This window comes from Anolis carolinensis, unplaced genomic scaffold, assembly GCF_035594765.1.
Source record: "Anolis carolinensis isolate JA03-04 unplaced genomic scaffold, rAnoCar3.1.pri scaffold_9, whole genome shotgun sequence".
In the NCBI taxonomy this organism is placed as follows: Eukaryota; Metazoa; Chordata; class Lepidosauria; order Squamata; family Dactyloidae; genus Anolis; species Anolis carolinensis.
Window position 1 is genome coordinate 19,126,292 of NW_026943820.1, and position 13,942 is coordinate 19,140,233.

Genomic DNA, 13,942 nt, shown 5'->3' on the forward strand with positions numbered 1-13,942 from the left:
TCAAACCAGCTGAGTCTTTCCTTCTTTTTTCCAGCGATCCAAAGTGAGCAAACTCAAAGCACCTTAAAACGTATTTCAAATAATTAGATAGTGTTATAACATTTGGGCTTCGCAGGAAGCTAGATGCAAAAGGGAGTGATGTTTTGCCCTTGTTGGTTTTTTTATATAATAATTTTATTAATAGAAATATTTAATATACTGTCATAAAATGAAGATAGCGGGGGCAGGAGAAAGGTTTGGGGATAGGAATAGAGGCAACTATCATGTAGGAGTGGGAATTTACTAGGGATATAAGGTACAGCATGGGGTGGAAGAAGAAAAAGGGAAAAAAAGGGGGGGGGGTTGTTGACTTCCGATCTTTTTCATCACGGTTAAAAAGTATTTGTTTCATCTCTTATTAGTGAATGTATCTCCAGTTCGCCCTTACTCCAAATGTGAACAGTTTTTCTATATATTTACGTTACATTATCATTTTAATTCCCTCTTGTTTCAAATACTCTTTAGATGGTGACCAGTCTGTTATTTTTTTGGTACTACCTTGGTGGTTAGTTAATAGTTGAGTCAGGTTGTCCATACTCATTTATATCGGCTGTTTTCAGTAGCCATTCATCTATTGATGGAACTTCTTTTATTCTCCAATTTCTTGCATAGACTATTCTAGCTGCCGTCACAAAGTAATTAAACAATATATCTTTATTTTTATCTAGATCCATATCCATTATGCCCAGTAGGAAATATTTTGGTTTCAATCGAATTTTTATTCCCAGTATTTTCTGAATTCTTTCTTGTACTTTCTTCCAATAATTATTTGCTACTTTACAAGACCACCACATGTAGTAAAAAGTACCCACATGTGTTTCACATTTCCAGCATTTATCTTGAGTGTATAGCATTTTGACAACTTTTTTGTGGGGGGGGGGGGGCTGTATACCACTGGTACATCATTTTGTACCAGTTTTCTTTCAAGTCATATGCATATGTGTACTGTTGGGTTTTTTTAATCATTGTGTCAGAAGCGAATTGAGGCAAGTTGCTTCTGATGTGAGAGAATCGGCCATCTTCAAAGACGTTGCCCAGGGGACACCTGGATGTGTTACCATCCTGCAGGGGGCTTCTCTCATGTCCCTGCCTGGGAAGCTAGGGCTAACAAACAGGAGCTCACCCCGTCTTGCAGATTTGAACCATCAACCTTCAGGTCAGCAGTTCAGCCGGCACAAGGGTTTAACCCATTGTGCCACCATGGCTCCTCCTTGTGGGAGCCTTGTTGGGTTGAAAGTTAATTAATTATGCAAATAAATTTAGTTCATTTAATTCATTTATCTTAATCAGCATAACTAGTGATGTCCACAGTTACAGTTCAGCAACTTCTGGACATCACGGTTTCTCCCCTCCTCCATGGCTGAGACTATATTGAAATAAATGTTCAGTTTGGCTTATGGCAGAGTGAAACGTTTTTCACACTAAATGAGTAGCCTTAGTATGTTTAACTCAACTTCTATATTCTGCTTTTAATTGTTACAGTAGAATTGTGGGCTTCACAAGCATAACGAAAACCATGCTTTAAAATAGCTGCTGTTCCCATACATAAACTAACAACTTGGTACTTTTTAGGGCAAAAAACTGTTTTGACAAATGTTCAAGAAGAACTGGACAGAATGACACGCAAGCCAGACTCTATGGTAACAGCCAACTCCTCTCCAACAGAAAACGAAGCTTGATTATGCTTGAAAGCTGCATATGTAAATGACCAAATAACTCTGTACATTGATCTGATAATACCAGGGGCTCTCTGCTATGGCAGATGCTATAAGTTTTTCATGGGGCAGGGGGAAACAAAATTTAACCTTCATTGGCTTGTCCCAGTATCAAGTGCACATTTGGGAAGTTTTGCATATTATAAAAATTATTTGTTTTAAAATAACCATTTTAGAATTTAAACAGGGCAATTCTCTTATTTGGGGTGGCAAATGGAAGTGGAGATGTGGGTTGTGGAGACAGAGAGATACGATGCAAAATTCCTCTTGGAAAGCCCTAATAGCTGCTGGCAGTAGGGAAGAATGAAGTCCCTTTCCCCAAGTTTACTGGCATGGGCCGTTCAAGACATACTTGGAGTGAATCTGGTGTAGCCGATGGTTGGTTAGATGAAGAATGTATAGATTGCATTTTTTTTTTAAAAAAAGAGGAAATGCAAGATCTGCTTAGCAGAGGCAAAAAGTGTATTGGAGAGACTGGAGAAAAGCAGTATTGTAGGTCAGATAATCACGTGTTTTTTTTAAAAAAGCCTTTATAATTGAGGCGTGCTTAAAACTTACAACACTGAACATCATGGGAATTATTCTTACTCTCAATTGCATTTTTGTTTTTGTTCTGACAGAAATACATAAAAGTATGATGGATGCCCTTTTTGTCATAACTGACACAGGGAGAAACTTGCTTAGACCAAGTGCCTGGCACAGTGAGAGATGTGTCTTCTAGAAGGTGCTTGAACCTCTTGTGCACTATAGTACAAACAGTCTCTGTTTGTTTAACTTTATTTTAAAATGTGTTAACTTTTGATAGTCATGTTTAATTTTGAATTTTTCTTTCCCTGAAAGCCTATGCTTAGAGTTGTTCCTCTACTCCCAAATACTCAAACTGCCTGGCCTGGAAAGAACTAGGACATATCACTTTCCCATAATGAAACATGTTACAGAAAACCTTTTTAGTAGCAAAAAGTTCACGCAAGAGAAAAAAACTGAATCCTGCCTTAAGGTTTTTAAAAATGTGTTATGATTTTTCTGATAGAATTTCTTCCAAGAATCTTGTCCCAAATTGCAGTAAACTCATATTTGTAGGTTTACACAGCTAAATATAGACCTTCATGGCTTCATTATCTTCATGTTTTACCCCTTTCAGTGTAGCTTATAAATATGGAAAGAAATCTGAATGTTGTCTGTCGTTGGTAATCAGATTTGTACTTTTAGCCCCTAAGATAAACTTTCAAAGTTACTGAAATGGCACTTTTGAGTTTCTGTACTGAGAGAAACACTACCTTGCGTCATAGTACCAAACATGTTTATAATCAACTTGCAGAAGGGAAAAAAACATCATATGAATTATGCAGAGTTTACTTTTATTGATAAAAGATTTGTGTGTTTGGCTATCTTGTTTCTGAATAGAACATGTTCATATATGTGTATGTGTGTTTGCATGCACACAGACATACAGAACATACAAATACACACACAGAACAAATTGACCACTAACACAGTACTGGATGTAATTGTAAAACCTGTGTTACATAAAGAGGCCATCTCTTTATTTTGTAAGTCCGCCTAACACTAACTAGAAGACTAAGAATATTTATTTGTGTTAACATGAAAGCATGTTCACTTGTGCCACTTATGTCTCCTTCAGTTTTTTAAACTTATTTAACACCTCATTGATATCCACAGTTGCCTAGATATTGAAGTGATGAGATATTAGAAGTGGCCAGGGGATCTGGTGTGTGGTTTTGCTGCCTATGACCATCTGGCACATGATTTGTCAGAAATGTGTGAGCAAAACCTTTAGCCTTGAACCACCCCAGCAGATGGTACTTGCATCTTGCCCTTGCAGTTTGCAGCTTTACTTATACTCTTAGGCAGCTGCAGCTATTGTGCCATGTATAGATGCGTCGGCATGCTGGGATGGCTGAATCGAGTTCAGCAGAAGGAATTTCCTCACCTTCCATTGTTGCTGAATGTCAATAGCATAGAACCAGCCTTCTGATGAGCTGGCAATCCAGAGTTGATTTGGCTATGTGGAGATTATGTCCAATTATAGGGAATGACACTTTGGAAGCAAAACGAGCAAGTCTGAGGACCTTATGGCATTAGAATTTAAAGAGTAGGCAGAGAGCATGCATCCCATTTGAAATCCTGTGGCTGCCTCCAGCAGAATACTGGGCTTTGTAGTTTAGTGAGACCCAGGACCTCTCTGGCTGAGCCTTTTAAAGGCCCCTCCCTAAACTACAAACCCCAGAATTCTGTAGGAGGCAGCCACAGGATTTTAAGTGGGAGGCACATTCTTTACTTACTCTTTAAGCTCTAGTGTGATAAGGTCCTTCATCTCATGATGGTATGTGGTTCTAGTGCGAGCCTTGGTACCTAACTGCCTCTTTTTATTAATATTTTTATCATTCACACAGACAGTTCACTTTGAGTACCAATATTGTGTACCTGTGTTTTTCTTTTAATGCCGTATGAAATGAATGTTTGATCCACTACAAATGAACAAAAGCAAAAGCAAAAAAATCACTTTCTCATTGTGCAAAGCAAAGTGCTTGGATCCAAGCAAAGTTGGGATTTCCCCTTCCTCCCCCTTTTTACAAGCAAACGCTCCTCGTTTCTCGAAGAAAGACGATGTAGTGTTTGCTGAGGTCTAGTAACTTTGGAAAGATGCACAATTGTCTTTTTTGGTGTTCTTAAGCATTGGAACCAAAGGCCAAACTGCAAACAGTACCTTTTAAAATATAATTAATTTTATTTTCAGGATACACTTTTATGGTAGACTGTTAAAATTACTACACAGCTATATTTATATACAGTACAGTGATTGCATCTACTGTTCATGTTTAAACTAAAGTAATAATCTATTGAACTTGAAGAGAAGGTAAATATACAGGATTGGCCCTCCATCAAAATGCAATGGTTATGCTGCTTGATTTTTTTAAGTTTGCACTTTTTATTGGCATTTTAAAACATGTTTAAACAGAACAGAACTTGTTGTATTTTATTTAATTTAACTGCATTGAAAGTGACTGAACTTAACCATATCCATGCTGTAAATGAAAGTTCACTCTCTTGTATTACTAAGTTTATTGATGTTTTTAACTTCCATTGAGGACTGCAGATATATCCAACACACCCCTTAGTCCAGTTGTACAGCTTTAACCAGGAGCAGCTATGTTGAACCTTGCTTTTTAGTGCTGGCAAAAAAGGAGGACATGTCTTTAATTAATGGCTTCAATAAACCCCAACCAAGACTGCTTACCAGTGTTGTGTCTTTACTGTACAGTACGGGTCCAGATCTGTGGTTAGAAGCACACAAAGTTCTGAATCCCTTCTCAAACATGGAAATCGCCTGCGTGACATTGGCCAAGTCAGAGTCCATTTATTTCAGAGGAAGGCAATGACGACCCCCCCCCCCCCCATTGCCAAGAAGACCCTGTGGAAGTTAGAAATGGATCAAAGGCACACAGCAACACATTAAACTACAGCCCCTCTCTTAACCAAAAGAAACAGGTTTTGCTATTAATACTGTTGCTTATGCATCTGTTCAAACAAAGTATGGTGGTTACAGCATAGAAATCTCACCTTAGCAGTACACATATTTACACAGTAACTGTGTTGCAACACGTTTGTATGTTGACAGCACTGCATAGGTGTGTAATGTGAATGTAATGAGAAATTTCCAAAAAATATTGGAAATGTATGTTATCTTACAAAGCATATATTTAAAAATATATATAATTAGATGTTTTCATGAGATACGGTGTGTCCCCATAGATTTCGTTATTACACTTCATGTGTGTGTCTATCTCTTATAAGGGGGTTAGTTTGACCTCCGGTTTGCTATTAAAACTGAATGGCTGTGTCGCAAAATGGTGCATGACCAAAAAAATGTGTATATAAAGTACACACTGACTTTTTTAGACTGGGAGAAGTACAGATCCAAGGATAAAGAATGTAAAAACTAGCACTCCTCTTAATACTATCTAAATTTTAATTATATTCAACCCAAAGGCTTGACAGACCCTTCTATTGTTAACAGTTCTAAGGCAGGTGTATCTACTGCCCTACCCTTTGAAAACAGAACAGACCGGTAAACATGTAATTTGCATTTAGAATGTATACTGCTCAGTAGAGAGAAGCTATTGCTTTTCTGCCCTGCTTGTTGGTTTTCTAGGGGCATTTGGTGTTTTTATTCATTTTCTTTGGAACCTGCCCTTCTTCCAAGGATCTCAAGACAATTCTTTGATTTCACCCTCATCAGAACCCAGTAAAAGCAGGACACCAAAATCTGAAGATGAGTCCAAGATCACAGTCAGCCTAAGGACTTTATTGGAAGGTTGAGTCTTGTTTTGACTGTCCTGATCGGTCTCTCTGACCTTGCCCACCATTGTTGATTTATATCATTATGGTATTTCTGACAAATGCCAACCCTAAGTTAACCTTATCAGGGGTTTGGGGGTTTTTTTGTGGGGGGGGGGGAGATTTCTTCAGAGGGGATTTGCCTGTGTCTTCTGAGGTTGAGAGACCATAATTTGCCCACAGTCACCCTATGAGTTTTGGTGACTGAGGGGGATGCAAACCCTGGCACTCAACATCCAATGCTCGAACCACACTCCATCAGAAGCATTATTTCCTGATGTTTCATCCACATCTATAGCAGGCATCAACAGAGGTTGTGAGATCTGTTGGAAACTAGGCAAGTGGGGTTTATATCTCTCTGGAATAATGTCCAATAATGTTGGAGGCAAGCCTGAATGTTGCAATTGGCCACCTTGATTAGTATTGAATGGCCTTGCAGCTTCAAAGCCTGGAAGAATCCTTTGTTGGGAGGTGTTACTTGGCCCTGATTGTTTCATGCCTGGAATTCCCCTGTCTTCTGAGTGTTGTTCTTTACGTACTGACAGGAAGCAGCCAGGCTTTGAGGCTGTAAAAATACCCTTTTGGTGTGTGTTTACACCGAATTAGGTCAACTGAAGAGAGTTTTTATTAAATACAGTAGAGTCCCACTTATCCAACATTCACTTATCCAACGTTCTGGATTATCCAACACATTTTTGTAGTCAATGTTATCAATACATTGTGAAATTTTGGTGCTAAATTCGTAAATACAGTAATTACAACAACATTACTGAGTATTGAACTACTTTTTCTGTCAAATTTGTTGTATAGCATGATGTTTTGGTGCTTAATTTGTAAAATTATAACCTAATTTGATGTTTAGTAGGCTTTTCCTTAATCCCTCCTTATTATCCAACATATTCGCTTATCCAACATTCTGCCAGCCTGTTTATGTTGGATAAGTGAGACTCTACTGTAGGTAGGAGACAGAAAAGAATTTCCACCTCCCAGCAAAGGATTCCCCAGGCGGGAAGCAGCTAGGCTTTGAAGCTTAAGTGGCTGAGGGAGAAAAGGAAATTAGTAATGCTGGAAGTCCAAACACTTGGAGCAGTGGGTTGTTGTATGTCTTTCGGGCTGTGTGGCCATGTTTCCAGAAGTATTCTCTCCTGACGTTTCGCCCACATCTATGGCAGGCATCCTCAGAGGTTGTGAGGTATGGATAAGCTAAGTAAGGAAAGGAAAGAATATATATCTGTGTAGAGTCCAGGGTGTGGCAAGAGTCCTTTGTCACTGTGAAGCCAGCATTAATGTTTCAGTTAATCACCCTAATTAGCATTGGAAAGGTTTTTGTCTCTTGCCTGGGGGCCTCCTTTGTTCAGTCATTAGCTGTCCTCTGCCCTCAGAGTGTTGGTTCCCATCTACTGTTTTGATTTTAGAGTTGGAGCAGGGGTTCTCAACTGTGGGTCCCCAGGTGTTTTGGCCTCCAACTCCCAGAAATCCCAGCTGTTAGGATTTCTGGGTGTTGAAGGCCAAAACATCTGGGGACTCACAGGCTGAGAACCACTGAGCTGGAGGGAGGGCCGAAGTTGGCCCATGCCTGTGTTAGAGTGTGCCTTCCACTTTAAATCCAGCGGCGGCCTCCCGAAGCATTCTGGGGCGTGTAGTTCAGCGAGGGGTCTTTCACATTCTAATCAGTGAAGTCCCGGACTTCCAGAAACGACAAGGCCCAGAATGCTCCGCGCGGGGCAGAGTTTAAAGCGGTATGCACTCTCCCTGCCTGCTCTCGAGTGTGGGAAGGCGTCTTTGGGCCTGGCCTTCCCCCCCTTTTCCGTCGCCGCTGAGGAGAGGAAGGAAGGCAGGAGGGCGGGCAGGGACGGCGTCGCCTGAGGCAACAACATGCCGCCTGGGCCTTCCTTCTCCTCAGGGTGAGGCGCCTCAGGGAGCGGGGGACGCGGGGCGGGCGCCTCAGCCGCCATGAGGGGCGCCGCCGAGGAGCTGGAGGGCTTCGACGGGGAGGCCTCGAGCAGCTCCATGATCTCGGGCGCCAGCAGCCCCTACCAACCCACCACCGAGCCCGTCGGGCAGCGGCCTGGCCTCAGGGGACTCCGCTGCGACGCCCAGTACCTGCGAGGCGCGCCTGGGAGGCTCAAGGTGGCGCAGACGGTGAGTCCAGCAAGGGAAGGAGGGAGGCCGCTCTCCGGGACGGGGCTTCGTCCTCTTCCTCCTCTTGGAAAGGTCTCGGCCTCTTCGTGGACGACAGCTTGAACCTCAGCCAACAGTGTAATGCAGCAGCTTAAATAGCCAACTCGATTTTGGGCTCTATCAAAAGGAGTATAGTGCAGGCATGGGCAAACGCCTTCCAGGTGTTTTCAACTCCCACCATTCCTAACAGCCTCAGGCCCGGAAAAGGAAAGTTGGGAGTTGAAGTCCACAACACCTGGAGGGCCCAGGTTTGCCCATGCCTAGTCTACATCAAGGGAAGTCATGGTGCCTTTGTATTCTGCTTTGGTTAGACCTCACCTGGAATACAGTAGAGTCTCACTTATCCAACATAAACTGGCCGGCAGAAAGTTGGATAAGTGAATATGTTGGATAATAAGGATAAGACTGTCCAACTCTGATCAAATCATTATTCTCATCTTCTTCAATGTAAATGTGCTTATGTATCCTTTTAATAATAATAGAGTAAAATAATACATGTAATAATAATAATAAATACAGGAAAATAATAAATATACAGTAGAGTCTCACTTATCCAACATAAACGGGCCGGCAGAACGTTGGATAAGCGAATATGTTGGATAATAAGGATAAGACTGTCCAACTCTGTTCAAATCATTATTCTCATCTTCTTCAATGTAAATGTGCTTATGTATCCTTTTAATAATAATAGAGTAAAATAATACATGTAATAATAATAATAAATACAGGAAAATAATACATATACAGTAGAGTCTCACTTATCCAACATAAACGGGCCGGCAGAATGTTGGATAAGCGAATATGTTGGATAATAAGGAGGCATTAAGAAAAAGCCTATTAAACATCAATATAGGTCATGATTTTACAAATTAAGCACCAAAACATCACGTTATACAACAAATTTGACATAAAAGGTAGTTCAATATGCAGTAATGCTATGTAGTATTTACTGTATTTACAAATTTAGCACCAAAATATCACAATGTATTAAAAACATTGACTACAAAAATGCGTTGGATAATCCAGAATGTTGAATAAGTGAGACTCTACTGTATCTGCTTGAGATAGTGCCTGAAGGGACTCTTAATGTTTTACGTCTCATAGACTTAGCATGGGGATTTAGTTAACCAGTTAAAATTCATGAGTAAACCAGTTTTTTTTTTTTAAGCTGAAAAATTTCGGGGGGGGGGGTTGAACCCCTAAACCCACCCACCCCCCTCGCTACAGGCCTGAATACAGTAGAGTCTCACTTATCCAACATAAACGGGCTGGCGGAACGTTGGATAAGCGAATATGTTGGATAATAAGGAGGGATTAAGGAAAAGCCTATTAAACATCAAATTAGGTTATGATTTTACAAATTAAGCATCATAACATCATGTTAGACAACACATTTGACAGAGAAAGTAGTTCAATACGCAATAATGCTATGTAGTAATTACTGTATTTACGAATTTAGCACCAAAATATCATGATGCATTGAAAACATTGACTACAAAAATGCATTGGATAATCCAGAATGTTGGATAAGCGAGTGTTGGATAAGTGAGACTCTATGGTACTGTCTCCCATTCTGGGCACTACAATTCGACACATATTGACAAGCTGGAAGGTGTCCAGAGGAGGACGACTAAAAGGATCAAAGGTCTGGAGACCATGAATAAGCCCTATGAGGAGCGTCTTCAAGAGCTGATTAATGTTTAGCCTGCAAAAGAGAAGGCCGAGAGGAGACACGGGAGCCATGTATCAATATTTGAAAGGGTGTCATAAGGAAGAGGGAGCTGGCTTGTTTTCTGGTGCCCTGGAGACTGGAACTCAAGGGAGCAATGGGTACAAATGAGAGGAGAGGGGATTCCACCAGAATGTTACCAAGGCTTTCATGGCCAGAATCACTGGGTTGCTGTCAGTTTCCCCGGGCTGTCTGGCCATGTTCGAGAAACATTCTCTCCTGATGTTTCGGCTGCTTCTATGGCAGGCATCCTCAGAGATTGTTAGGTGTTGGAAACTAGGCAAGTGAGCTTTATATATCTGTGCAAAGTCCAGGTTGGGAGAAAGAACTCTTGACTGTTTGAGGCAAGTGTGAATGTTGCAGTTGGCCACCTTGATTGGCATTGAATGGCCTTTCAGCTTCAAAGTCTGGCTGCTTCCTGCTTGAAGGAATAATTTGTTGGGAGGTGTTATCTGGCCCTGATTGTTTCTTGTCTGGAATTGCCACTTTCTGAATGTTTTTCTCTATTTGTTGTCCAGATTTTAGAATTTTAAATACTGGTAACCAGATTTTGTTCAACCTGGACACAGCATGTTATTTGAGAACACAGAAATGCTGGACCACTCACAACTACCCTGTCAGACCACACAGAGAAGCCATTGAAATCCACAAGCATGTGGACAATTTCAACAGAAAGGAGGAAACCATGAAAATGGCCACAGTGAAAGTTTTCTGAACGTCACCTTGTGGCTGTATTAGACCTTTATGCAAATCTGGTTGTGCAGTGTTTACAGTGGACTTTGCAGAAGATGCTTCAGCTGTATTTCATAAACAGGGAAAATCAGCCTGTTTGGCAAGGCTTTCAAATGTTGATTTGTTATCAGTAAATGTTTGATTTTATACCTATTACTTGCACACACATACATATCTGGGGTCACATAAACATTTCTAGGTGGAAAGGGATGGAAAAGTATAAGAAGTCCTGATCTAGATAGTCATGGAACCAGAAAGATGTGAAATAGAGAAGGTTTGACAATCCTCTGTATCTCTCTTCTCCCCATTTGCTCATGTCTTTCTAACATATTTTGATATATAACTCTCATATAATGGATTTCAAGTGCACCATGGACAAGTGTCTAAAAGGTACCAAATCCTCTCCACCTGAAATTGGAAAAAATTGTTGGCATCACTTTGTTGCCCAAGAGTAGAATTGTATGCACAGATCAAAACTCTGAAAATGTATCAAATCCCTTTTGTATAGGGCTTGGAAATTGTATTTTATAACCAAAAATGCATATCTTCAGCTTGTTTTTTCAATTTCTGTTTTTTCTTCTTCAATTTTTTGTTCAGATGGGTTTGGTACCGTTTGGAAACAAGTTCCAAAAGTGTTTTCTGGGTTCCAGAAGGATGCAGTTTCTTAACATCAGACATATTTATGAGAGTGGTGATAATACCTTTGACATTGACAATGCCCTCTTGTCCATAAAAACCTCTCCACATTTAACATAAAGTAGGGAAGTCATGAAAGTGCTCTTTTTACCAGTAGCTCTGAAAAACAACCAGAGCGGAGAGAGAGGGTCCCCTATCCACTTATCTGTGCCAGTCTGAGTTCCTTGGAGAAAAAGACTGGAAGACATATAAAACAAATACTCATTTTTATATTGTTTTTCTCATTACAGCAAGCAAAATATTTTTTCCTCTTTTTCTTATGCTCAGATTTAATCCTGATAGGTAGGTAATTGAATTAGGGCATGTATTTGTTGAAGTTTATCTAGCTTTGCAAGGTCATGTTTTTTTACTGGTTGAAAAATAACAGGTAGGAGGTACCCTACTCTCTTCTGAGGCCGTTCTGTGGTCCCAAGATGTGTCTGGTGATTTTGTTTGCAGCATATATTTCATCTCAATTCAACTGCTAATGAGCATATCTGTGACTATTTTAGTCGATTTGAAATAGAGATGGATACAAGGTAGATCAGGATGTAGTGGTAGATGTGTCAACATCTATTTGTGATTTCCACTTATCGAACAGCATGAACTACATAAAATTTCCTTATCTATATAATGTTGAAATGAAGAACACCTGAGGCAATATACTTGTCTGTTGAAAGGCTGTCAGTGCATTTCTGATACTATATTGTCTAGGTTCGGAATATGTTCAAAAACATCCTGTACTTTCATTATGTATCTTTTGACTCAAGATCCTGATGATGGAACTGGAGGTTCTAGTAAAAATGCCTAGTATGTCTGATTAATCCACCTATTGTTTAATGCAGCGTTTCTCAAACTGTGTTTCTCCAGATGTTTTGAACTTCAGCTCCCAGATATCCTAGCCAGCTTACCAGCTGTTAGGAATTGTAGGAGCTGAAGTCCAAAACATCTGGAGGAGCACAGTTTGAGAAACTTCTGGTTTAATATATCTGATGAGGCAAGTGGCTTTCCCTATGAAAGCTTTTGCTCCAGTAGATCAGGTAGAATATTATGCAGTATTTAGACACATTTAATTAGAAGGACATCTCATGTTAATTTTGGAAAACTGCATAGAATGGCAGCATTGAAATACTTATATCTTTTCCTGTTTGCTTTGAAATAGGGACAGATGCAACTAGATAACTGGAATATTTTTTTATACTTCAGTACTAAGATGGGAATTTCACTTAGCTATCATGAACACACTACTGGAGGAAGGGGCATGGTGTTGGCTTCTTCATGGTGTCCACTGGTGTAACCGGCCACCGTGATGTTTTCTGTGGCCGTAGGCACTGTGGCCAGCAGCTCTGGTGGGCCGAGACCTGCCCTTTGTCCATGTCTTGGGCCTGCATCTTGAGCGGAGTCCCACGTTTTTGCTTAAGTCAACAGTATTTAGACAGTCTCGTTGTTCACATAAAAGGGCACCTATATGTTAATGGACCTAGGCACCTATATGTTAATGGAAACATACCTAATTCGGATCCATTTGTACATACGTTTTTCACTGCCTCTATTGTCCTTTTGACTTTAACCAACTTTGCTGTTTGGTTCCTCTTCTGCTGTTCCTCTTTTGTTGGTTGAGTTCAGTTTGGATTTGCTTCTTATCCAGAGCAAGATAACTCCCCAGCAGCCTTTTAGAGGCAATTGGGGAAGGAAGTAACTACCTATTAGCAACTCACTAAGTTGTCTTTGCTCCTTTTCTTGTTCTGTGAAGTCATCTTCTGTTAGTTTAAAATTCTGCTTAAGGAAATCATTTTCACATGTTGTTCGGGTGATTTATTTTTGTTTATTTAATAAACTTATAAACTTATTTCCATATACCAAATCTCCAAGGTAGATGACTGTACTTAGCTCCCACATTCACAGGTTTCTCTTTTGCAGATTTGACTAGTTTGGTTTCTTTGCTTTTTTGCTTGTTGCTTTGATGCTGCTACTTTTGTCTTAACCACTGTAATATTGACACATTGTGTACCTTTAAAAAAGAAAGACCGTTGCAAGATTAGATATACAGATTACAGTAAAACAAAATGTGCTTTTTCACATAATGCTAAACAATGATTTACTGTTACATGCATAAACATCCTTCAACAAAGTTAACATCAAAGCGATGAAGGCCTTCCCACCCCAGGCACCGAACTGTGAAACAAGCCTCAAGGTTCTCTTGCATGAGAAGACTCTAAGCCCTTGGTTCTGGCCTCTGCCACAGTTTCTGTACCGATGTCGGTACCAACAGTCTCCAGTTTGCTTTCCCGACCGACCACCAAGAGATCACTCCTTGAATCTGAGGTCAGTTCTGAGGCATTGAAGATGAAGGGTGTGCATTTAGCCTCCCTCTCAGCCACTGATACTAGACTTTGTTTCCTCATCATTAGGGAAACAGAAAGAAGCATAAGCAGAGGAAGAAAACTATGCACACTCAGGATAGTGCTGTACCTCGGTGGCTTCCAGAACTCCCACATTTTCAAACTGTGAT

The 13,942-nt window shown here is 40.3% G+C and overlaps 2 protein-coding genes across 2 annotated transcripts in view; both read left to right on the forward strand.

Moving 5' to 3' along the window:
• Positions 1-5,010, forward strand: part of dync1li2 (dynein cytoplasmic 1 light intermediate chain 2) — a 29,579-nt gene extending 24,569 nt beyond the window's left edge. Inside the window, exon 13 of the mRNA XM_003225363.4 lies at positions 1,612-5,010. Within this exon, the coding sequence (XP_003225411.3) occupies positions 1,612-1,718 (107 nt within the window). The 3' untranslated portion in view covers positions 1,719-5,010. The remainder of the gene's footprint in view (positions 1-1,611) is intronic.
• A 2,819-nt stretch (positions 5,011-7,829) lies between these two features.
• Positions 7,830-13,942, forward strand: part of cmtm4 (CKLF like MARVEL transmembrane domain containing 4) — a 42,530-nt gene continuing 36,417 nt past the window's right edge. Inside the window, exon 1 of the mRNA XM_003225345.4 lies at positions 7,830-8,255. Within this exon, the coding sequence (XP_003225393.1) occupies positions 8,067-8,255 (189 nt within the window). The 5' untranslated portion in view covers positions 7,830-8,066. The remainder of the gene's footprint in view (positions 8,256-13,942) is intronic.